Below are 24,848 nucleotides of genomic sequence, written 5' to 3' on the forward strand. Positions count from 1 at the left end.
GCAAGGAAACCTTTTAGAGGCAGCAAACTTTTAGCAGAGGTTTATCTTCTTGCTGAGGACAATGATGGATAACACTTTTTTTTTCTAAGAACAATTTAAATCCTGTACCATTTTTGTTCTACTTCAGATTTACGTTCTAAAATTCATTGAAGTTTGAACAAGTGAATGCTTTTGCAAAGCGCTTTAAGAGACCAAGCATTGTCTGTCGGGCTGTAAATATAATGTATGAGTGTGTTTGTCTGGTTCAGCAGCCGGGAATGTTTTTTATTTGCGTTGACCCCATCTTGATCCTCCGGCTTCATTTTGTATGAAATGATGGATTGATTCTGGTCCAGAGTCACTTTATTAATAATGATGTCACGGGGGTGACATATGATGCCAGAACAAATGAAGAGAGATCAGCGGAGTCATACGATTCAGCCAGCTCAGGTCTGAGGGCAGATAAAGGCCTCAGTCAGGTTGTTAGTCATGCTCAGTTCAAAGTCAAAGAGTGGGAGCAATTACAGTACAGACTGACTGCAAGATTTCTGTTCTTTTGTACATGTTTTTGTCTTTCAAACTTAACCTCAGATGAATTTAGGACATATATTAGGGATTGTACTGACTCAAAATAAGACTTCTCAGCCACAACCAGGCCCACGACCTCTAACCTCGACTAGCCATGCATGTTAATCCCACTTCAAAGTGGGACCCTCCTGCAGTCTCTGAGACAGTCCAGCCCACCTTAAGCTGAGAGGTGCAAAAGTCATTTCACCCATATTACTCATGCTGGAGCGCTACCACTTAAAATGACTACTCATAAGAATGACGTATGGAAATCTGTTTGTGATTCTGCGGGCATGCCCCCTGTAAGGTGCAATTCAACATAGTGATTATAAGCATGCTTTACAAATCAGTGAAAATGTCAGATAACAGCTAGTTTTTCCAGTTGCACCGTCCAGGGTTAACACTGTCAGAAGAAGTCGTAAAAATCAGGTTGACTTTAATCCTATCAGTGTATTGGATTCACAGTTAATAGGCAAATAAACCCACCAGCTTCAGTACATGTGTGCTATTCTTGTTGGATTCTGCCACCTAATGTTCAATGGACAAACACACATAATTCAAGAGAAGTTGTTTTTATACCCATCTAACACCAGAGGGAGCTGCTGAACAAGCAAGAAAAGCAAGAGCAATCTTGGCATTAAATGAAATAAATATAGGGTACTTAATGTGGTAAGAAGCACACCTTGCATATTTTATAAAATTTATGGTAACATTGCTAATAAGGGCGGCGGGGGGGAGGGAAATACATTTTAACTTTGCCAAAACATGCTTTGATGTTTTGGCAAAGTTAAAAATGATCTCAGCTTCCAAATGTTATTTTGTTATTGATAAATAGTCTATAACAGTATAAAAGGTGATTGTGGATGGAGTTCTGTTGCTTTAAGTCTTATGAAAAGTTGTTGGTGAAAATGCAGCTAAATTAGCATAATAATACTAGATTATTTAAACATGTTTAATAGTGGCATTTATTTAATATTTGAATGCGTTTGCAGGGAAATTGTAAGATGAATAAATAAAAATAACTGAATAATGGGTCAAACTGAGTGATTCTCCCTGACAGCCTGTATGTCACATTAAAAGTGTGAAAAGGTGTGAAACGATTATATTGGTCTCATGGCTTTTACATCACAGAAACATGGCATTTTAACCGGGCTGTGTAAACGCTTTAGATCCAATGTATGAAGCAAATAGTGGAGGCTGTCTCCATTGCTGAGGTCAATGTTCAGGGAAATGACCACCAGGTCCTTCAAATATTTAGGATCTGGTATTTAAAGGTTAAAAGATAAAATGCCAAATTGGTCTATATTTTAACTTGTAACAATCTTAGTATGCAACTAAGCTCTGCATGCATTTTTAGTGAACTATTGTACTATGATATTAACCATATGTTTTTTTCAGATTACGTACAAATAACTCAGTTTAAGCATTTATTTTGTTTTGCAACAGTTCTGTCTTAATTTGGCAGCGATGTTTCCGCGCTGACATCAGTGTCCGCCCATGTCCAAGATTTGCTTCAACTGTTGGCAACTTACTCCTGAGTTTACTGGGATTGTGTGTGTGTTTTTGTAGCAGCGCCATTACCTCCTCACACAAAAACCGTCCATCGCACGTTCTCTCTGTGCACATAGTCGCTCTGCGTTATCACCGTGATTTGCAGTTCAATGATGTCGACCTGTTGACCACAGAGATTAGAGGTTACTCCTGCAGAGGCAAATCTGAGGTCACGCCTGGGCGTCTCTGTATCATTGTTATGTAGGTGGACAGACACATACAGTTGCTGTAAAAAAAAAAAAAATATGAGAGGAGGGCTAATATCTCACACATTCCTTTCTAGCAGGCCCACCTATGAAGAGTTAGCTGCAGGCTTGTACAAACATAAGGTTTCTCAATATGCAAGAAGGGTTTGGACTTTTAAAGATACTGACATATACACAGTGGAAACAAGTCTCTGCTGTGCTGGTTTGCGCTAAAAACGGGCACAAAGTCTTAAAGAGTTCAAAGAAACTTTTCTCCTTAGTCCTAACGGTTAGAATTAGGAAGAAAATGCACAGAGCCTGAGCTGTGTGCTCAGTCTCCTCCTGGGAGGAATATATAACTCCACCTCGGAGCTTGTGCTGAGGGTCAAACGTAAGCAGAACAGGTCAGGCATTTACTTCATCCTCAGCTTTTTTCCTCCAAAGCCTCAGTTTTACCTCCACCCAAAAAACACACAATACATTTCTGATTTCCTTCCTCCATGTAAAAATTACAACTGCATGGCGGTGCTGCCACAGTGTGATTGAGTGGCATGAATAGTATTATATAAAGCGCATCATTTAAGCTTTCTGTAACTCTGAACAATATTTGCATATTTTGTTTTGTATTAAGTTTCTGAATTTTGTTTGAAACAAAACATTGCACATTTGAGTTTGAAGTTGCACTGTTTTCTTTTTTCTACATTCTCTTTATGAATCTTGTTCCTGATATTTTGTTTACACAAGTGTTTAATTTGTGTATCTATTGTAGAAGTATCAAATGTACTCACAGATCTGAAAACAGTGAAGTCTTTGGGAAAAATAGTTTAAACTGACTTATTTTTTGTTTGAAAAAAAAAACCCCTTATTTATTTATTTGTTCAGATTTGCAAATTATCCTCTAAAACGTTTTCAAAACCTTACAGTGATCAAACTGTTTTAATCTGAAAGGCAAACTTTGAGTCAGCAGCAAACTCCATTTAAAAGAGTGTTATTGCAGCCTGTTAGTCCTTAGGTTAGTGTGTTTACAAGACTGGAAAAGTACAACATTTCTGATCACCATGTCCCTGGTCAGAGGCTATTGACCAGCCGATTTGTCAGTGTTAGAGATGGGTCTTTATATGACCCATCTCTGTATAAAATATATATAAAAACTCTACAAATAGTTTTTTTTTTAAGCCATATCAGAAGTGTAGCATCATCATCTGGCATTAGTAAAGTTTCTTTGTTAACTGAAGATGATAAGCGTGCCACTACGCTGGCAAATGTTAGACAAGTTTTATCCAACCATGTGCTCATATCCTTGACTGGCCTTGGCTCCCGTCCTGCTGCTGGCCTCTCCAGAGAGCCAGGTGTCTGTTTCCATCTGTGTCAAACCTCAGCTTCTCATCACTCTCCTCTCCGCTGCCCAGTTCACTAAATGAGGAAGAGCAGTCATCCCAAACTTCCGAAAATGGTCTTGTGGTTTGAAATATTTACCTGTTCCCACCTCATGATCTACCCCCATTTATGTTTATGCAGTTTAGGGGATGAGGAGCGATCACTCAAACTGAGTGGACAGAACCTTAATGAGGAACTAATTTATGCATTTGTCATGTAGTCATTTTGTGTTTCTGACTAATTTTAGTAATTGCAAAATAATTGCTGTGTAACTCCTCTGGCACAGCTGGAGAATAAATGACAGACATCAAAAATGATCTCTTCTGAATGAGCTAATGCTGTGCACAAGCAAAGCAAGAAAACACACTTTCCATATTTGATTTAACGGGTGCAACATTTAGAAAGAAACCTAAGAATTAATAAGTACAGAACTGTATTTCACCAATCAAGGTTTAAAATATTTACTTAAAAAAAATCTAATGGAGACTTTTCTGTCAATGGATTTGCTATTTCTAGTCACACACTGACATTTAGAATAAGCATAGTGAGTGGAAATTTGCTCCTCTTTGACTTTAGTAGGCTAAAGAACAGAACAGGTTCTCTCACACTAATGATCTGAGTGTAGCCACAGTGTGAACTCAAGAAAGAAGCCTTTCACATCAGAGCGTGAATGGGACTTCACAGGGAGATATGACACTGTTATCCGGTCAATAAATGCCGTTCTGTTAAAACTAGGCAGCTGCACGGCGCTGGCATCTAATATTAGAACCGATATAATGCATTTACACATGGTATGCTGGCTGAAGTTTTGCTTTGGCTCCGTTTTTGGCATCATTACTGTACGACTCACCCATTTCTGTCCCACCCGGACTCCCTCCCTTTGGTCGTGGGTCAAGTTCTGCATGCATTCTCCACGAGGGCTTGGCTGATAGTTGTGTGCCAACTGCACTCGGATGGTCTGCATTAAGAGGTTCAGATGTAACTGGTTACCAGATTGATCCAGTTCGATCAATGTTCGCTCCCTCTGATCATGGTTCTCTGGTGTTGTTTCTTTTTCAGAGACTGTGGAGGATCTGGAAAACGGAAATCAGGTAAGAACATCTCTGAGCCTTTGCCATTAATGTTGGATAGACTATTTGATTTGCTTCTATTGACAGTCTGGCATTGAGGTCATGTTGTAGAGCTAAATTAAATGTATTTTGCACAAAAACTTAAATGAAATGTTCTTCAGATTACGATTCACATACTGGATATGTAATACTCTATGGTCTTCTTGGCAAAATGCACAAGAGGGATTGTTAAAGAGCTGCATCAATAGGAAGCCTTTGCTGTGCATAAACCTAAATGTAAACGAGTCTTTAATCAAAACCCACTGCTTTGGTCAGATGAGACTAACTGCAACAAACACTCCAGTTGTGCCATAAAAAGTCATAGTGGAATCTGATGCCACCTTTACCTTGGTTCAGCTCTGTTTACCAAAGTAATTATCTACATTAAGTTAAATTAAATAGCTGATTATTATTTTTTTAAGATTAACTGTTGAAAAAAATGTTGGCACGTCACCACCATTAATTTCTTTAAGGGATTATGATGTTGCAGGAATATATAATGCTAAATTGTTATGGACACAAGTTTTTTGTTAGTGGACACTATTTTCTTTTTTTTACATTTCACTTCTGAACTGTTTAATACAGTGCATAGAGACCAAGACCACCTGTTAGTGCTTCTTCATTTCCTCTGCCTGCTATGGCTTTTGGGTTAACCTTGCTGTGTGCGTGTGTGTGTAAGAGAGTTCAAGGAAGGCAGAGAGTGTGACTCAGCTGAGCATGGGGGATATGAGCGTAGGAGTCAGGAGGAAAAGTATGAAGGCGGTTTAGTGAACAGCTGTGCAGAGTTTGCATGTTTGTATGTGCACGCTCTTGCATGCGTGCAGTCTTAGAATACCCACATGTATTACTAAATTAAACGCTCTTCTGCAGTCAGATGGAGCTTCTTTGGCCATCCTTTCTGTTACGCGCTGGAGCTATGAAGTCCTGCGTCGTAGCTGGACCATGAAAGTTTCAGTAGGTGAAAAGTGGACACAACTTTGTTCTTTTTTTGTGGGTGAAGAGGTTTAGTTTTCACCAACGTGAAATAAAAACCCCTACCTTATTTCAGTATTCATTCCATTGCTTTGAGGCGGTAGATGATGGGGGATTCCATCCACATAGAGAAATGGAAAATTTGTCTTATTTCAGCTGTGTGTGTGTGTGTGTGTGTGAGAGAGAGAGAGAGTATGTGTGTGTTAAGCCTATATTCAGCCTGTGGAAGCTATCAGACCTGTAATGTTAAAAAATCCTTGAGCCATTTTCCAGTGCTTCTCACTGCTCAGCTCATATTAATTAGTCCTTAATGGTTAATGGTCAGTAATGAAAACAATGGTGAGAACACACAGCAACCTAGTCCTAAGATTTTGTTCCTTTTGTTCTGGCTGTTGTAATTATTTGATTTGGAAACATTCACCGTAGTCCCCTTTCTGGACATTAGTGGTTTAAAAGTAATATTTCCCTTTTAAAGCAGGATAGCAGATAAAGTGAGTCTGTGGTGAGTTTTTTTTGCTGTACTTGCAGCTTATAGGTTCCATAATTATATGGTGCTGGGGTATCCAGAAGAGTTTCCTGAGCCCCTGCCCTGAGGAGGAGAATGTAGCTTTTCACCACAAAACTGTGAGTGGTTAGAGGTTCAGCTCTGTTTACCTGGCAAGCAGAGGAAATCGGAGAATCACTAACTCAAAGCTGATAATTCACTTTAAGCTTTCAGTCCCTTTGTTGCCATGACAGTGTTTTCATGTGATTTGTTGGTGTCAAAATTAGGATTGAGATTTGCATGGTATGCTGCTACCATATGAATCTCATTTGGTTTCACCCTGCCCAATTTAAAACAACAAGAAAAACCAAAAGAACAAGATGGATAAAAGAATTTAATGATGGGCTGCAGTGGTGCAGCTGCAAGGCCAAACGTCCTTGGTTCCAATAGCAAACAAAGCCTTTCTTCACTTTGTTTATGTCGCGTCCTCTTACATTCGTGGGTAATGTCGGGGTACTCTGGCTTCCTTGCATAGCCCAAAAATCTGAATTTTAATTAGTCTCTAAAAATCACCCTTGGAGACCCTGCATAGCCACTTATAAACAATGGATGGCAAGTATGATGTACAGTTTTGCCTAAGTCTGCAAATTTGCATCATACCTAAATTTAACCACTGACCTGTCCAGGACGTTCTCTTGCCCAATGACCACTGGAGTTAGGCACCAAACTCTGTGGTACAGACGATGGATGTATATATTTTTCTATGTCATGCATGTGGTTAAATGGAGCAGCTGAACATGCAACTAATGACAACACAGAAATACCAGAATTTGAGCAAAAACTATTGTCTTGTTTTATGGCAAACCTTGAAACCAGCAACTGCTAAGTAAAATCTGTTTGAGATTTTCTAAAGGTGGTGAAATGAAAAATAGTTTATATAAACAGAGACTTAAACAATTTTTTTGTTTTTACAGGTCTCAATTATTGTTTTGAAGTAAAACTTGACCTTTTTTTTTTTAAAAGTTGAAACAGCCCAGGCTTACCGGTGCATCACAGCCGTCCTGCCGTTTTATGGAGATCTTCTGCATCCTTTCCGGCATATAAATGAGCGTTTAGGCTTGACTGCTTGTTAGCATAAATCATTGTCAGATGACTGCAACTGATGAAGAAACATGCTGTCATAACAGCTGTACAGGTCTGAGGTTCAGGAACATCGTGTCATCTTCGAAAGCGTCAGGGTTTTTTTTTTTATATATGTGAATGTCAAACAAAAGTTAGATCCTCAGAAGACGCTTGGGGGAAAAAAAAGTAGGAGAGAAAAAGATCGGAGTGCTTGGGGGTGTGTAGTGCATGTGAAAAGCAGCTGGAGAGGAGAGGACAGCCTACGTGGCAAGTGGGGACCATGTTGATGCACTGTCAGTGCAAGACTTGCTGTCTTTGTTTTTGCTGCAGATCTTTGGAGATGGCTACTGTCTGTATACAGCACAGAGCATGTGGTTGTTTCTGTGTCAACTGCATGCTTGTAGGTGGGGGCAGGGTAATGGGTCAGACACTGGGTGGGTCAGGAGGTCTGCATGTTTGTTTGTATTTGCAAATGGATGCGATTGCGATTGCAAACTAGAGAAGGAAGTCATTAAGCTCAGTCGGTTTTTCTAAACGGCTTTGACATCCAGCACTCGCTTCTCTCCTTTTTTTTTTTTTTTTGGAACAGCTTCAGATTCTGGCTTGTGCCACCGTATTTAGTTCTGTTCAAACTTTTGTCACATTTTTACGTCTTTTGTGTGAGTGAGCTGTTAAATAGTTTACATGCAGAAGTAAATGACGGGTTTCATTACGCCCGGTTAGCTGAAGAGCGGGCCGAGCCGGAAGATGATAATGAAGGAAGCCTAAACCATATCTTTCCTCCACTGTCATAGGGAATGTGATATCTTCATCAAACAAATTGGCTGAGAAGGAAGTGCTGACAAGAATGCAGCAAAAAAATATTCAGATAAAGCGTGTGGCTGAGACGTGGGCACAAAACAATGTTCTGGACTCCATGCAGATACCACAGATGGACTAGCCGATGCATACAGATGTTTCCATCTTAAAAAAAGGAGCAGTAAACGTCGTGCTTCTTGCTGACTCCAGTATTTACTGCTGTTTTCCTTCTAGTTATTAGTTTTCTTCCCAAATAAATAAAAAAAAATACAAAGGGACTGATCAAAGTGGTGCGGCCAATTTCGAACCTCAGCATGTTATTTAACAGCCTTCAAAATATGTTTTTCCATTAACCCGACTGTGAACCGTCGTTACTTCTTTATGTTAGGGGCAGAGACGACGTCACACCATCTACTTGAAAGGAAGCAATAGTTGTTAAACGAGTGTTTTACTCTTTGAAATGAGGACAAATTGATTTGGAGTTGACGTGTTTATTTGTCTTTGGTATCTTATATTAGGGAACAGCACAGCTACCATAAATCTGTAAACATCACTCTCTTTGTACTTCCTTTATTCTGAGTTTTCCAAACGACTCCTAATATTTCCAAGTCCATCTCAGCTTACAAGAAATAGAAATTGAATACTCCAAAGTTGGCTTCTATAGCCCCCTTTTTTTTCAGCTTGGCTTTCAATCTACTCTCTTCCAATTATCCCCAGCTGGATTAGTCTTCATTTGCAGTTACTGCGCGGTTCTTCCCCATTTTTTTTGGAACCACCTCAGGGGAAGGACAAGCTGGACTGAGCTGGGTGTTGCACGTTGCTTCGCCTGTGAATTTACGTCAACAAAAACATCTCCACCTTCAATCCGCGATGAGACTGCGGTAGTCGGCGAGGCGGTGAGCTGCAAATCGATAATTTCATGGCCAAACCCTGTGATCCAAACATTTTTGATAATTGTTACAGAATACAGCAAAGGAGAAACTGGATGCATAAACCACAGGTTTTTTATTTCAACAACATCTTACAGCTTGTGTGGACCACCTGACTTAATTTTTAAGCTCATGTCTAATGAAAGCTAACTCTGAGTCTTTTTCCTACATTAACAACCTCCAGACCAAAGACAGTTGTTGCTAACTCTGGAGGCACTTATGAGTGGTGCATTCACTGATCAAAAAACGGTTTGATTTTTGAGTTTTCACTAAAATTCAAGTGGTTTGCTCGGTGCATCTCACAAACTAAAAATAAACATTTGTGATTAGTAAAGAAAATTGTGTGTAATATTCCCAACCTACAGCATCCGTTATAAGACTTGAGAGAGAAATTTCTCTATAATCTTTGAAATGATGATCGAAACTACATTTAATGTACTAAGCTGAAACTGCTGTCGGGTTTTCATTCTCTCTCGTTAAAATTGAGCTCTGGTTAGGAGGAAGCTCTCTCCTCCCTTAAGCCAAGACCAGGCCCCATACTGGCTTCTCTGTTTCTGATAAGTGACCATTTGTCGTACCAGACTCCCTCCCTGGAGGCAGAGCTGAAGGGTCTCGCTCAAAATAGTTTCAGGACAGAAGCGGTTTTGTACGAGAATAAGAGCTCAAATGTGTAAAGCTTTTCCAACGTGCAGTTGCGTTACAATCCACGGTCATAAATTTTAAGAAAGAATCGAATAACCTGAACACACGGGTGTCAAAATGTGTCGGCTTCGTATGTTTTCCCATTTGCTATTAGTTTATATTAACTGTCAACTGTGCTATGATGCTTTTCATCAAGTCCCAACCATTAATTTGTGAGAAGGAATCATTGTATCTCTGGCGCAACCATGTGCAGAGTCTATCTTATTTTCCCTTCTGAGTGATTTTGATTAGGTTGATGGTGTTGACTATTGGTATTATAGCAAAGAGAGACAGAAAGAGAAAAAAATAAAAAGATGAAACTACTATGTTGCACAATCTGTTTTAAGATCCAGTTGAATTTGAAGATATTCCATATCTGCTCCATGTGAATGAAATCCTCTTCAACATATTGAACAGTGAAGTAGTTTCCCTCTCCCACCAGGTTTAGGTCTGGAGCAGGTTAGGTTTTTAGTAAAACTTTAATGTCTTTAGACTGCAAAATACTAGTTGATCATCGAATAATAATAATAATATTCAATAATATTGCTTCTGTTTCGATTGTGTTCTGTCCCCCCTTCTCTTTTCGGGGAACACATACTGATTCAGTGACACGAGTACATCTGTACTACATTGATCAGCAGATCTGTGTCTCCTTCTAATCCAGCTGCACATATGCTGCCAATGAGTCAAACAAAGGCATTACGCTTTGCTAGTTTTTACTACTCTTAGCTAAATTATTCCTCCATAGAGATTTTCTGGGGCTCAAAATGTGAAGTTAACACATGCAGACTTTCAGGTCCTAAACAGGAAAAAATAAAAGCAAAAAAACAAAAAAAAAACAAAAAACAAAAACGTAACAATACTTTGGAATAAAATTGTAACATAAATCTCATGGTGATGAATCATTGCAACTCTCAGTGGTTATCATCTCCGGATGGAGCTTATGATGGAGCGAGTGTTTGAGGGTGGGAGTTGGATGGAATTAGGACCTTTGGGTGTGCCGGGGTGGGAACAGGAGACACATTTATAAAGCTGAGTGAGGACGGATAAGGAGAAAGTGGCCTCGAGGAATAAATATTGGAACTCAAGACGGAACACTTTCTGAATTTAAAGCTTGTAACGTTTGAGAACTCCACATTCAATACAAAATGCTTGATGTTTTCAGATGAAGGTCAGTGTTTCTTTAAGGTATTTGTTCATGCAGCTATCAGAAGTGTAGAGCCTGAGAGTTTTATGCAAAGTCTGTTACTATGTGGGCCATCTTAGCAGACAAGTGTTTGAAAAATTGAATGATTAAAGTTTTAAAACTTCACAAATGTGTTTGGCGTTAACAGCAATACTCACCTGTGGTCTTTTTTGAAATGGTTAGTTTTGTGACAAATTTGACCTAGGTCATGTCCGGGGCTGTTTTCACTCACATTTTTCCTCTCATATTTTCTTCTTGTTCTGGCTCTGTCTTCCTGCTGCTGCAAAACATTTCATTTCCTGAATGAGGCCAAAATATCAGCTTTTGCCTTTCATTCCTGTTGACTTTGCTGACAAAGTCTTTAGTCCCTCTCATCTGGCCTCACATTTCCCACCCATTTCTAACAGCATTAGTGAATCTCTTGAGAAATAAGCATAATTTTATTACTTTAATTCTACTTACGTCATAAAATAATGACTTATTTTTACATGTGTCCATTCTGTGTGTAATTATTCCATATATTTCACTTAGTGAATTTAGTTACTGAAATAAGTTGACTTTTCAACTGTATTCCCGATGTATGAAAAATGATATGTAAGTCTCAAATTTCACTGAGTCATTCAAACACACAAACCAACTCGAATATAAACCCTCCCAGTGTAGTTCTGATATGCTTAGGGCCATTGTCCTGCTGGAAGATGAACTTCCTCACCAGTCACAAGTTTTGTTCAGCGTGTTTTCATTCAGGATTGCCTCGTATTTAGTTGCATCTTGCCAACATCCCTGAGCAACGTCCCCACACTGTCTGTAGAAAAGCATCCCCATAGGGAGTTTCTGTCTAATTTTTTTTCTAAACAAATGTCAAAGATATTCACAGATAAGCTGTACTGATGATAGTTTCCACACAGGCAGATGGACTTTATTTAGGGCTTTAGAGTGAAGATGGTAAAATACACACCACACCTTTCAGATTTTTATTATTTTTTTTTATATGAAATCCCAATTAAACTGAGGATGTGCAATGATGTTTAAGGAGTACGGATACATTTGTAAGGCACTGCACTTGCATATTTTCTTTTTTACTGCTCTGGGAAACTTACTGGTCTTGAAAAGAATAAGGAATATTCAAAATAAAGCCAAGAAATAGTTAAATATCAATTTAATGTCAATAATCATCTCTTCGTCTTAACAAATACATTTGAGATGCTTTCATATTATATGAGTGAACTGACTGCAGCACACTCTGAAAAAACTAAATACACTGCTCTAAATGGGCAATTATTGTATATATTTGAAAACTGGTGACGTTTAAAGGGTTTATCAGCATTTGAATCACAAGTCACAATAAATTGTAAGTAAAGTAGTTGTCACATTATTTACCGATCAAGTAGTTTTTTTCTTTTTTTCTGCTTCCAACTTTGTGGTTTGTCAAAACATCTTGCATAGATAGGCCATCAGAAACCACAGCCCAACCACAGTAACCGAGTGTCAGACTCTTTGGCAGCATTATTCAGAGAGATGCTGATGAGGCTGGGTTTGTAAGGTAATAGCTCTCCCATATTGTAGATAGAGTTCACAAAAAGAAGAGTGAGGCTTCGAGTCTTTTTTTTTTTTTACTAGAGTGAATCTTAGATCTTGAAATAATAAAAAAATAAAAGCAATTCTTTCTGAAAGCAGTTTGTTCCAATCCTTCCTAAATAGCTTCAGACCCACAAACTAATCACTGCAGAGTGTGGCAAGTGTGATGAGTATTGGCTGAACTATGTAGCATTGCTAATTTTATCCACTTGCAGTGCCTCACAAAACTATTCCTGCCTTAAATTTTTTATTTATTTATTTATTTATTTATTTATTTTTAATTTGTCTCATTACATCCATGAACTTGGTGGAATCACTGGTGGAAGCTGCATAACACTTGATAGAGATTTACCTTCCAACAGATAAGTAGCCCTCAGCTACAACGGCTGTATGTTTAGAGCAGAGTATATTCACATCCTGCAAAGGCCCAGTCAAAGTCCAGACCTACAAATAGGACTCTGTGTCAACACTCAAGAGTTGGTCACAGATTTTCTCCATCCAATCTGGATTAGTTAGAGCTGAATAAGAATAGGCACACGTTGCAGTCTGTAGATGTAAACAGCTGGTAAAAAGATTCCCCAAAAATCACAAGTTCACTCCACAGTTGTACACAGCTTTGTGTTGGTCAAGCAAATAAAATGCCAATCAAATACATTACGGCTTGGCGAAATACTAGAAAGTTCAACAGTGTATTCTTGCATTATATGACTACAGTTCTTAAGTTGTATAACCATTATGGCAGAATGATGTGTTGGAAGTAATTTTTCCACTTTAATCAAGTTTCTGAAACTTATCACAAGACGCAATATTTCACAACTCAAAGTAAGGCTCTGACACCAGTGATGGGAATAAATCATGTGCCTTTTTCACACGTTATTGTCTCACAAACTTCAAGGTACTTTATTGGAATTTTGTGATTATGAATAGTTTAATTCAAATTTGTGAATATAATGATGATGTGCAAAAATTTCTGTTCCATGATGCCTGTAGATGCTGTCTGCGGTGGTATGTAGCGGTGTGAGGAATCTGTCTGCAGCAGTAGCTTCTTCTGATAGCAGCTTTGAACTTGGTGTCCAGCTGAAGTTGCTATTAACAAACAGTTTGAACTAAGCGTCAGCAGGTCTACATTTCCACATTCCTGTAAAATTCATTCAGCGATGGTTATTTTAAAGGATTCTTCATTACGACGTCTTCAGTGCAGCCCAGTTAATGGAACTTGACACTAGCAGATGACGATAAATTGCTGTATTAAAAAAGTTGCATGCTGTTTAAATGGCTCCACAAATCCAAACATGTCTTTGTTTTTTTTTTGAGAGGTCACTTATCTTATTTGCTTACGGACCAGAAATCTGGCGCAAGGATGGGTGGTGAGTCTGTCAGGAACACAGCAACAAAGCGAATGAAATACGGAGTCACTGCCAGAGTTTATATGGTTAACTTAGCGATGTGGCGAGAAGAAAAGTTCTATTGGCTGGGCTGCATGCTGGAGTCAGAGCTCTAGTGTTTCACAGAGCCACAGGTCCACCCCTCTGTGCAAAACTCCAGCCCCTTCATCTGGTTCCATTTAAGGACCCTAGTGCCGACTCTTATGATTGGCTTGCACCACCCCCCTACTCTTCCTCCAGCTCCAACCCCACTGAGGAGAAGGAGGCTTTTTAGCAGATGGTTTATTTTCCAAGGGAAACTATTTCTTTCTCAGAAATTTCTGTCCTGTCTTCAGTTGGCTTCAGCTCTCTGCTCTCTATCTGCACTGCTGTTGCAATTCCTTCAAAAATAGTGTGCTTGCATGCCCAGCTGCATCTGATGACCTGGGGAAGGACACTTTCCCTTCAGCAAAAACAGAATGGATTTTCGCCTGTAATGGCCTGATCACTTTCTTTTTGAAGTTCTTCTCAGAGAGCTTCAACTGCTCTGTTGCCCTTGATGTTCAGCTAGGTGGGGATGCAGCTCTATGGCTAGGCTGCAGGGAAAATGCACCGAACCCTGTGAATACTGCAATTGGCTACACAGACAGAGGGGTCTATGGCACAACGGGTGTCCAGCAGCCGTTCTCGTGGACCTATGGCTGGCAGCTGGCTGACAGCATGTTTTTTCCCGTCAACACCAGGTCTGGACGCTTCAGACCCCATGCTCCTGGAACAATACGTGGTGGTGGCCAATTACGAGAAGCAAGAGCCTGCAGAAATCAGTCTCCAAGCGGGTGAACTGGTCGACGTCATTGAGAAGAGCGAGAGTGGTGAGTAATCAAAACAAAAGGCGCCATGTGTTGCTACGTGTATGTCAGGCTCTGACTGACAGTTCATCAAATATTGTGTGCTCCTCCCAAGCCACCCCCCTCACCCGTTTTCTACGAACTTTGATTGTTGTTACTAATCCCCATCTGGATGCTTTATTTGGCTCGAACTTAGCCCTGTTTTTTTTTTTTTTTAACCACTGTTGGTTTTGGCCGGGAGCCAAAATATTGCCTCTGGCAAGAGGAATGTCTTCCAGACTCATATTAATTATTCTTCCCCACTTTAATGGGAAGCCAGAAGGACATGCCGGGTTTACAAATGCCAGCTGCAGAGAGCCCTTAGTCAGCTGTTTAACCTCTGGAAAGAGCCCAGAGACAGAGTGAAGATGCTGTTTTAAGGTGCACATAATTCAGTGTTTAATGAGTTGCTTGCAAGCTCATTTGATTCAAATAATTTAAAATAACAAATTGGCTGTGACGTGTTTAGATCACAATAGACACCAGTAGTTACTTCGAATTACTTTGAAACAAAAAAAAAAAAAAACAAAAAAAAACAAGAGATGCCCCAATCTGAATTTTGTGGCTGAACTTTGGTAGTCTTTAGCATCTTACATTAGTGATTAAAAAAGCAAGCATGACTAGAAGCACAGCCCAACTGTGTATTTACCAGAGTAGCGGCGCACTCGGTCTGTTTTGCACCACCGACTGGCCTGTTGGATCACGGACTGGCTGGGTGGGTGGCATCTACTGTGTAAAAAAAAAACTATGACAGAGAGAACTGAGGGTTGTCCTTTCTTCCTCCAGTTTAGCAATGATACAGAATACAATAAAACCTTTTTGCAATGCCACATGCTGGAGAAGTTTACCAAGAGGAACAGACAGATGTTACAAAGAAATGTGCAGTTTCCCCCCCCTCCCCCTCAAATACAACACTTTCCCATTGTGATTGTAAAGGAAATGGAAATTATATTTATTCTTCTCCTGGGGTGCAGCACTAAAAGACTGAAGACTGAATTCTTACCTTAACTTACCTTAAGAACCTAAGTGTTAACAAGAGGGTTGTTAACATTTTCCAATCCAGAATCCTCCATGGCAGACAGGAGTTGAAAGCTGAAAAGGAACAAAATGAGTAATAATCTACTATAAGGCTTGCTCTCTCTCACTCTCTCACAGTCTGCTGACTGCTGACATGTTTCAATAGGTAGAAAATAAAGTTTATTTTGTAAATAACTTTTTAAATCTCTTCTTCACTCAGTAACAATATTCACACCAAAGACCCTTGATATTAGTGTGACGTGTTTGCTGTTCTGAAAACAACAACAACAACAACAACAACAAAAACATTTTGAGTTTTTGACCAGGCCAGTCACCAGTTATAGCCGATCAGATTGTAAATCATCTGATTCTGGTCAACAGCTGATTTCTTTGTGCTTCTCCACGAAAATGAAGAAAAATAAAAGAAACATACAAAGCTGACAATTGCATTATGTCTACACATATCGACAAATACATGCTCCAAACCTGGTCTAAGCACCTGCCTGACTCGCTTTCTTAAATGTAATTCCTAATACAAAGCAAAAGAGCGACTGCAGAGTCAAAAGGCCTGGTAACAAGGTCTGACGTTCAGCTTTAATGGTCTGCTGAGACAGTAAAACAGTAATGGGAATCATGTGTTCCTTCGAGCCAGAAAGGAGAAACAGAGATGCAGCAGGAAACTGTGACGAAGAAGGTATGCTGACCTGCCTCTTCATGGTGGGTGTGAGTGCCACACTGGTCCTTGTGGAAGAAGGTCCACAGAGGTGGGTTACTTTAAAGTGTCACATGTTCCGCCTTCGGGTTTGTGGATTTGTTATTCCTCTTTGCTCCAGTTGAGTTTCAGCCCCAATGGGGAGCCACAGTCGGGTGGATATTCCTGTACCTTAATACTCCAGAACTTTTGCAATGCCTGACATATTAGCAGATCATCTCCTATGGGGTTGCAAAGTGGTGAACACAAACTGTGAACCCCAAGGGGCCTCTTCTTAAAAGCTCAGAACCATACAGTTTAAATTCATATTGGAAATAACTCATATAAGGCAGCTGACGAAAGCACTTTAAGACTTAAACTTTGGTTACAAGATGTCTTAGCATGAGATCTTGTGAAATTAAAAAAACACACAACAGTCGCCTCTATTTTTATATTCTTCAGACTCTATGATATTTAGACTTTTATTTTGAAGTTTTATTAAAGGAAGTTGACAAGAGTCATCTAATAAACACTTTTCCTCAGGTTGGTTGACGATACTTGTTTGCAAAATCAGTGAAGAAACCGCCACTTTTAATTTTTTCCTTTACATTTTTATCAGGCAATGTTTTTGGAAACTGGTGGGGGAAGAAAAGAAATGATGAAATAGTGTTAAACATGATATATTTCACAAAAGCAACTAACAACATTCATAAAAACATATTTTTGTATTATTAGATACTCTTGGAGACTTAAGAAAGCACATCGTTCTTTCTTTTCTCAACCAGCAGCAGGTTCTAGGCACATTTTGGCCTCTACTTCAGTCGTAAAGATCTGTTTTGCTGTTTGGATTCCATATGATGATCTTGCATTTGAAAGGAATAGCTGTGTAAGAGTCGCTAACAAAATAGTTTGGGATTTTTCTGGATTTCTAACTACATGTGGCATAGAAAGGAAAATATTAGAAGACAGGGTTTCTAAAGACTGTCTCTTTGACAGTTTTATTGCACAATAATCATTTTGCATGAATAAACACAACCTTTTTCTGCACTTATTCTTCCCTAAAATCTCCACACCTCCTGCAGTGTCAGTCAGCTGAAACCGCTTCATTTGGCTGGGTGATATTACGCCATATCCCTCTGCCAACACTAACAAGACCAAGTGTGTCCTGAGAAGATTTGAGGGCTCACTTGATTTAGCATCCACTTCCTCGCAGGATAAGTACAAACCCTTTAATGGTGTCTGACAGATTGCTCTGTGTAATGCACAGCTACATGGCGAATGTGCTGAATTAGAGGCACTAAAAGTGTCTGCTTCATTTGATAAAATGGGTCTCGTAGATTCTCAAGCTCTGCAGGTTTAAACCAGCACGACTCTGTGTGCTCAGTGCTTTTGAATGGAGAAGAACTTCAGTAACTAGTCATGCACCCTAATTTTGCTCCTTACACTTTGCTGCAACCGCAAGGTTCAACGTATTTCATTGGAATTGTATGTCGGACCAACAAAAACAGCATTTTATTTTGAAGGGAAATAATGAATCATTTTCAAACTTATACAAATAAAAATAGGAGAAGTAGGTTGCATTCATGTATTTTTCACCTCTCCCACATTTTCGAAAGCAGTTTTCGTGGTAGTCTCTGTCAGATTTGCACATCTAAAGACTGAAAAATCTGTAAAACCTTAAAAAAAACAAAAAACAAAAACTAAGTCTGCAGACATAGTTTTTTAATTCTTACCACTGATTTAAATAGCAGTTAAACCTGGATTTTTTTTTTTTGTTGCTATGCCATTCTAGTATACAAATATGCTTTGAATTAAACTACTTCTTTGTAGCTTTGACTGCATGCTGATGGTTGTCCTGCTGGAGAGTGAACGTCCACCTTAGTCTCAAAGCTCTCAGCTTGAGGTTTTTTTTTCAGGATTCCTCTGCATTTATCCCCATCTCCTTCATCTCCCTATCATCTGACATGCTTTGCTGTTCATGTTGAAGAACAGCATCCCCACAGCCTAATACTGTATGCACCGTGCGGATGTTGTGGTAAACTTTAAACATTTCCTTTGCCTCTCTTTGAAACAGGCCAGATTTGTGAAGTGCATAACTTATATTTGTCATATCGCCTGATTTTCCCACCTGAGCTCTGGATCTATGCAGCGTTATCTTGGCCTTCTTCGCTGTCTTGCATAGCTTCTTGGTTTAGATGGACAGCCATGCCTGGCTAGGCTTGCAGTTGTGAATAAAGGACTGAAGAGTGGTGTGTCATATGCTTGAAACTCGGGTTATTGTTTTATGACCTAACTTTGGTTTAGACTTCTTCGCTATGTTACGCCTGACCTGTCTGATGTTGCTCTTGGTCTTCATGATCGGGTTTCTGCACTAATATTCTCTATAACCCTCTGGGGCCGTCACTCAACAGATGAATGGCTACGCACATTATTTGACACAAAAGTTGAACTACAGTTTACTTATTAGCAGACCTCTAAAGCATTATTGTATTATTTCATCACATACAATCCCATCAAAATACATTAAAGCTCGTGGTTGTAATGGAGAAACTTTGAATAATCCAGCGGTATACATACGTTTGCATACCTTTGTCAATGGAAAGCTAAACTTTTTAAAATTATTTTTCCACCATTGAAGACCTTAACAGACATCCTGCAGTAAAGCTACTGTACTCTAAATATTGACTGCGACTGCAGCCTCATGCACCTATCAGCCTTTTCTTACTTTGGTTAGATAACATATGGCTTTTACAGGACAGGAAATCTAGGTCAGACTTATAGGCGAGCTCAGCCTTCTCCACTTTTCCAGCCTGCTGTCCCAAGCCAAGCGAGTATTTTCCATTGCACTGCCTTGACGATACAGTTCGTGTTGTGCTCTTTGTTTCAGTTGGAACAGTAGCTTATGCAACTCGGTGGATTGTTGGGATTAAAGCAGACCGAGTTGTTTTAAATTAGATCGGTGCGTGCATGATGGCATCACCGGTTATAACAACCAGCAGAAAGATGGTTGTCAAAACATTATGTCGCAACGATTTGTGGAGATAAAACGTAAGCTTTAAATTGAGCAGTTCGCCGAAGAACGTGTTGAGTCAACGTTTTCTTCTTTTAATCATAAACTGTCTCCTTCCTCCTTCTGCTGTCCATATTATCTGCCTGCTTTATGAGTGGGGAGATGTTGGCTCAGGATTAGCTTTCTGCAAGAAACTCGGACAGAAAATGGAAAAAGCACTTTGCTGCCAAAGTTAGTGGTTCAGAGAGGTTGGTTCATTATAATGGCTTAATGGATCCTCCAGGACGCCTCCTACATTTACACTCTCTGGAAAGGATGCTATCCAAATCCAGGCTAGCAGCTTTGCAGGTCAGTTCAAACACTTTAAACTCATCAGTTTTAAACTTTGCACCCTATTTAAAGCTGTCAGAAATTATAAAAATATATGTAATTTGCACATGTACTGCTAGAAAAACTGTCATAGTTGCAGACGTTTGCAATGCACCTCCAGAGCAATGTAAGGGCTTTTGCTCTCAGTGCTCTGTTAATGTTTTCTTTATATGACATGGGGTATTATGGCATATTACACGTTTTCCTGAAGTCCACCACAATCTCTTTTATCTTTTCAATTAATTAACTGTGCTAAGTAATTGAAAAACCACTGCTGATAAAAAAAAGTCAAAGGTCTTTAATTGTAGCAGGACAATGGTGCCTAAGGACCTACTGGAAAAATGTTTTCAAGGTTGACTTGATTTGCTTTTCTTCCTAATAAATAAAATCATTGATTAAAAACTACTTTTTCTATTTTCTGAAGTTATTTTTGTCTGGTTTGGAAATGTTCTTATTCTTTTATAACATTAAATGTGACAAAAAAAATTTGTCACATGATTTTACAATGATAGATGAGGGCTCCAAGGTGGTGAAGTGGTTAGTAATTTTTCCTTGCAGTTTTGTAATTTTGTCTTAATCAGTCTAGCCTTACACTCGTTGAGTTTGTATATTCAGTGCTAGTGCTTCTTTCCTATGTTCAAAATCATGCATTTTTGGTTAATTGGTCTCTATCAATAATATGGGACACAACAAACAGTCCAAATATTATGTGGCATAGCCAATACTCTAATACTCTGGAATAAGCAATTAAACAGTAAACAGGAGGAATCTGACTGCATTTAGGGTTATAAACGGTGTTTTTAGTTTGGGAGCTAACAATCTGTAGTATTTATTGGGTGCTCTGAGACCTTCCCTTCAGCTCTTCAGAACTTAATGGAATGACAGATGTTTTGTAGTGACGAACAGTTTGTTGTCAAGGAATTAAGAAATTGTGAAATGCTGCCACTTTGCAGATTCTTGTTTCGGGGGAAACTTCAAAGCTTAAATATAACGATGTTTACTCCACTTCTTCTGTGCCGGATGTGGAGGAACAGCTAAGAGGCAACATCTTTGCTGTTTTTCCTCAAACCTTCAGTTTACCAGCTTGGTATTTGCAGTTTCAGCAGGAACATGTTTCCTTGTATAACAGAGGAAAAAACCTATAATTCTTGTCAACGACGCTTGCCAAGTGTTAAATGTCAGATTTTTCTTGTGCAGAGGTTGCCGCAGCAGATGGAAGACACATTATCCAGTCAGAGCAATCCCCATCCTTCACATTCCTTCAGGCTAACGCAGGAAAGACTAACGACAATCCAAAGAAATTAACCTTAAACTGTATTTTTAGATATGGAAAGTCAAGTGGGTGGCTTAAACCAGGCATTTCAGCCTAGACGGCAGCTTCTATATGTTGCATCTTTCAGAGGCGTCACAAAAATAGAAGTTGTAAAAGTAGTCACAGCAGTGGTCAGAAGTCCGTCAGAAGAGACAAAAACAGCTTCTCTGAATCAAAGGTTGACTAGCTGGACCTTTTTTTTTAAGTCAGTCCTTATGCTGAAGGACTGCTGTGTGTCAACCAGTGGAGCCAGGAAAGCAGATGAGCCATAGGCCAAGGCTTCGTTCAGAACATGAGGGGATCCTTTCAGAAACTGGTCGAAGTGAAGGTTGCTCTTTTTGTCAACATAGGTCTTAAATGTCGTTTTGTGTTGTTTTTGGCTCCCACCCTTCCTCGCCCCTGTGCCTCAGGTCACTGCTGGTGGGTGTGTTTGATCGCATGGTTTACCTTTTTGTACTTTCATTTCGGATCTACTGCTAATAAATGCAGACAACTTGGAAATAAATAGACTTTTTGTCTCTCCTTAACAGTGGGATCATATATCTGTAGCTCTGCTGAGCCCAGGCATTGCTCATCATTTCATGTCATAAAACAAAGTTACTGACTGTGTTCTTCTCCCATATGGAAGAGTAATGTCTTCATAGTTCAAACTTTTGCAAGGGTAGGGATAAATTTCCAAGGGTGCAGTGGCATACTGTTTTGAGCATGCAATTGCAAAAGGTGCTATATGCCATATTTGTACACCTCAATTTTTGTTTTGGACCTCTGGTATCTCCTGTCACACTAAATATTACACTAATTTAGTTACTTGCATGAATGGAATGTACTAGAAATAAATTACACTTTGAGCCTGGGATGTATTTGTTCACACGTACTATCCAAAAATGTAATTCCCAAGTTATCTTTCTCACTAGCTCTCCTAACTGCACCATAAATTGAACTTGATTTACATTTTAACTGTGCAATCAATCTTTTACTGCTGTGCAATTTAAATAATGTCTGAAGTCGGAGTGATGTGCTGCTCTTATTGAGTGTGGCATTGTATATGGGCATAATTCCTTGCATGCTGAATGTTACTGTTAAGTTTGAAGTCTTTGTGAGGACTGGTTATGTTTTTGTACCACACTCGCGAGCAAAAAAAAAACATATTTCAGCTGCCAAAACCTATTATCTCTCCATCACGCTCTGTCTGCCTTACGTCTTAGTGATGCAAGAGGAAACAGAGCTTTATGTAGAAGGTGCACCAGAAATGTCTCTTTTAGAATCTGATACTCTAACTTTAGCAATTTTATACTCAGTTAAACCAGCCTGCCACTATTTTTTTGTTTTTGGGGGCGTGGGGGGAGGGCATGTTAAAATATTCTTCAGCATGAGAAGCTAAACATACTACACAGATGCTCCACTGCTTCATAATTTACACAGGTGCTGCTCAAAGGTTGCAGAATTACTTGATCTCCATCTTGAAGTGGCTCCGACTGTAGGCATCCCCAACATTGTTTCAGAGTATTTCAACTAAAAATCATTTGATCAGTTGGAGCCTCTTCCAGAATGCATGTACATTCCCAGATAGCCAGGTGATAAATAAAGTAAAATAAGATGGTGATATAATGGGTAAACTAAATGCCCTCTGTCCTGATGGAGTAGAAATTGTTCAGTTCTTAACTTTAGATCCCTGTAATATTTTTTCTATGTGAAACATGCAGAGAAATGTAAAATTTATAACGATGACGCCATAAGATAAGTATTTTTTTATAGAAGCATTTTAGGGTTTTAGGGGGACTTCTGAAAGTATCGCTTAAGCTTTTGTATTTTTTTTGTATGTTTCATATTTCTGAATGGATACTTTAGTATTAAGTTGTCATACATAGATAAGAGAAAGACAAACACATCTGTTTTGGATTTTAACAAGTCCCATCTTGTGCCATTCTTACCTAATGGCTGTGCTGTTCAGTCTCAGATTCTCTCTCAGGTACTGGCATGCAGTGTAAGTTGATTTAAACTGAGTTGGTGCTCAGCTGTGCTGAAATAAGTCCACTGGTGCCTTTTTAAAGCCCTTAGTTCAGAAACAGCACAGTTCTTTTGCAGAGAATTTGTTCTGTTCCACAGTATGACTCCATGTGGACTTCAGAAGTGCTGTATGGCATTGAACACACACCTGAGCTCCAGATGCACAAACTGCACGTTCTGTTTGCCAGGGGTTCACTGTCAACTCTATAAATGTCAAACTTTAAAAGCTGACTTTACTTAATTGGGTTCTAGTATGTAAAACTTGCACAGGCAAGTTTAAGTTCTTCACAGCAACCATTAATTATAAATGAAAGCACAACTGGCCTAAAACTAGCTTTATTTTTATTCATATCCATGTTATACATAACCCTACTGTTAAAGCAGGCCATTGAGTTTCCTACTGTTATAATTTTTGGAATTTGATCTTTGATTATTGTGCTATTCAAAGTACTAAACCTAAATTAGCAGAGGCTACAAATGCAAACTGTGTTTAAATGTTGAGCAGTTCTTATGATTTATAAACATAGTTGGAGTAGGATAAACCTGTAAGAGATTATCACAACATAATCAGTTTTTGACATTGTGCTTATTATAGACCAAAAGAATCATAACAAGCTAATAGCACCAGTTAATGGTGCTAATGTTTGCTTACTATTTTTACTGAGGTGGGTAGATGCAATCAGCTTCTTTATCTATTATAACTTTAGTGTGCTTGTTTATTTGAGAACACAACAACAACAAAAAAAATATTATTATTATTTTTTTTTTATCTTGATACCCTGTCACTGTTTGGTCCCGATTACGAATCTGAAATCTGTAACCACACTTGGAAAATGATAGATTTCTTCTTTCTGTTCTTTGTAAATGAAACTTAACCAGATTGAACCAAGAGTTTAACGTTTACAATTAGGAAACATCACTGCATCTTTATTAGAATCAGACAGTTGCACTGACAGATGTAGTTGTGCAAACACTCACACTCCTTCCAGATATTTTGTTTTCTGGAAACAAATCTGTTCAGTTTATCAGAAGCAGGGAGGGGACAGATCATAACTTACTTAATCTAATTATCATTTATCTTCTGTTTCACCTTTGGGTACTCAAATGTAGAGCTGTACTCCCTCAACTCCTATAATTTGACCATTGGTCTTTCCTTTCTTGGCGTCTATAAAAGAGATCTCATTTGACATAACTGTGACACTGCATACTGTTACATTATATATTTTTTTATATATTTGAAATCTGTCATCTATTAAATAGTTTGTGTTCTGAAACATTTATACCAAGGCCCTGTGGATCATACAAGCACATTTACATGAAGGTTAACAAGTTCCAGAGATCCACGCAGACTTGAGAGCGTGATTTCATCTGAAAGTTAGGATTGTGTAATTCTGCAAAATTGCTGTCTTGGCAGCAGGAGACCCACACACAAAACAGCTGTTTCTTTTGCAATGACCTCAGTTGAGGAGTTGTATTGCTATAAAGAACACAAAATTTTAACCCTATCAGGTCTGAAATCGGTGTCCAAAAAGTAAGGATCATCGCCTCCATTTCGGCCAAACCTTGTTGAAATATGACGCAAGATGTTTGGAATTTCAAGGTGTGTTTTACTGGAAACATACAGCTTACACCGCACGGCTTCCTAAAGCTGTATCTCTATCAATTTATGCTGC

General features: G+C 39.0%; 1 protein-coding gene across 4 annotated transcripts in view; it reads left to right on the forward strand.

The window, feature by feature from the left end:
- sh3pxd2ab (SH3 and PX domains 2Ab) overlaps positions 1-24,848 on the forward strand; it is a 66,317-nt gene that overhangs the window by 17,845 nt on the left and 23,624 nt on the right. For 3 of the 4 annotated variants that reach the window (XM_015032855.1, XM_015032856.1, XM_015032857.1), the window contains exons 6-7: positions 4,719-4,750; positions 14,626-14,754. In XM_015032855.1, the coding sequence (XP_014888341.1) occupies positions 4,719-4,750; positions 14,626-14,754 (161 nt within the window). Of the gene's footprint in view, positions 1-4,461; positions 4,630-4,718; positions 4,751-14,625; positions 14,755-24,848 lie in introns of those variants that run through there. The other variant, XM_015032858.1, reaches the window with a different exon arrangement.

Source organism: Poecilia latipinna, unplaced genomic scaffold (assembly GCF_001443285.1).
Source record: "Poecilia latipinna isolate Pla-1442-1.1 unplaced genomic scaffold, P_latipinna-1.0 Scaffold252, whole genome shotgun sequence".
NCBI classification, from domain to species: Eukaryota; Metazoa; Chordata; class Actinopteri; order Cyprinodontiformes; family Poeciliidae; genus Poecilia; species Poecilia latipinna.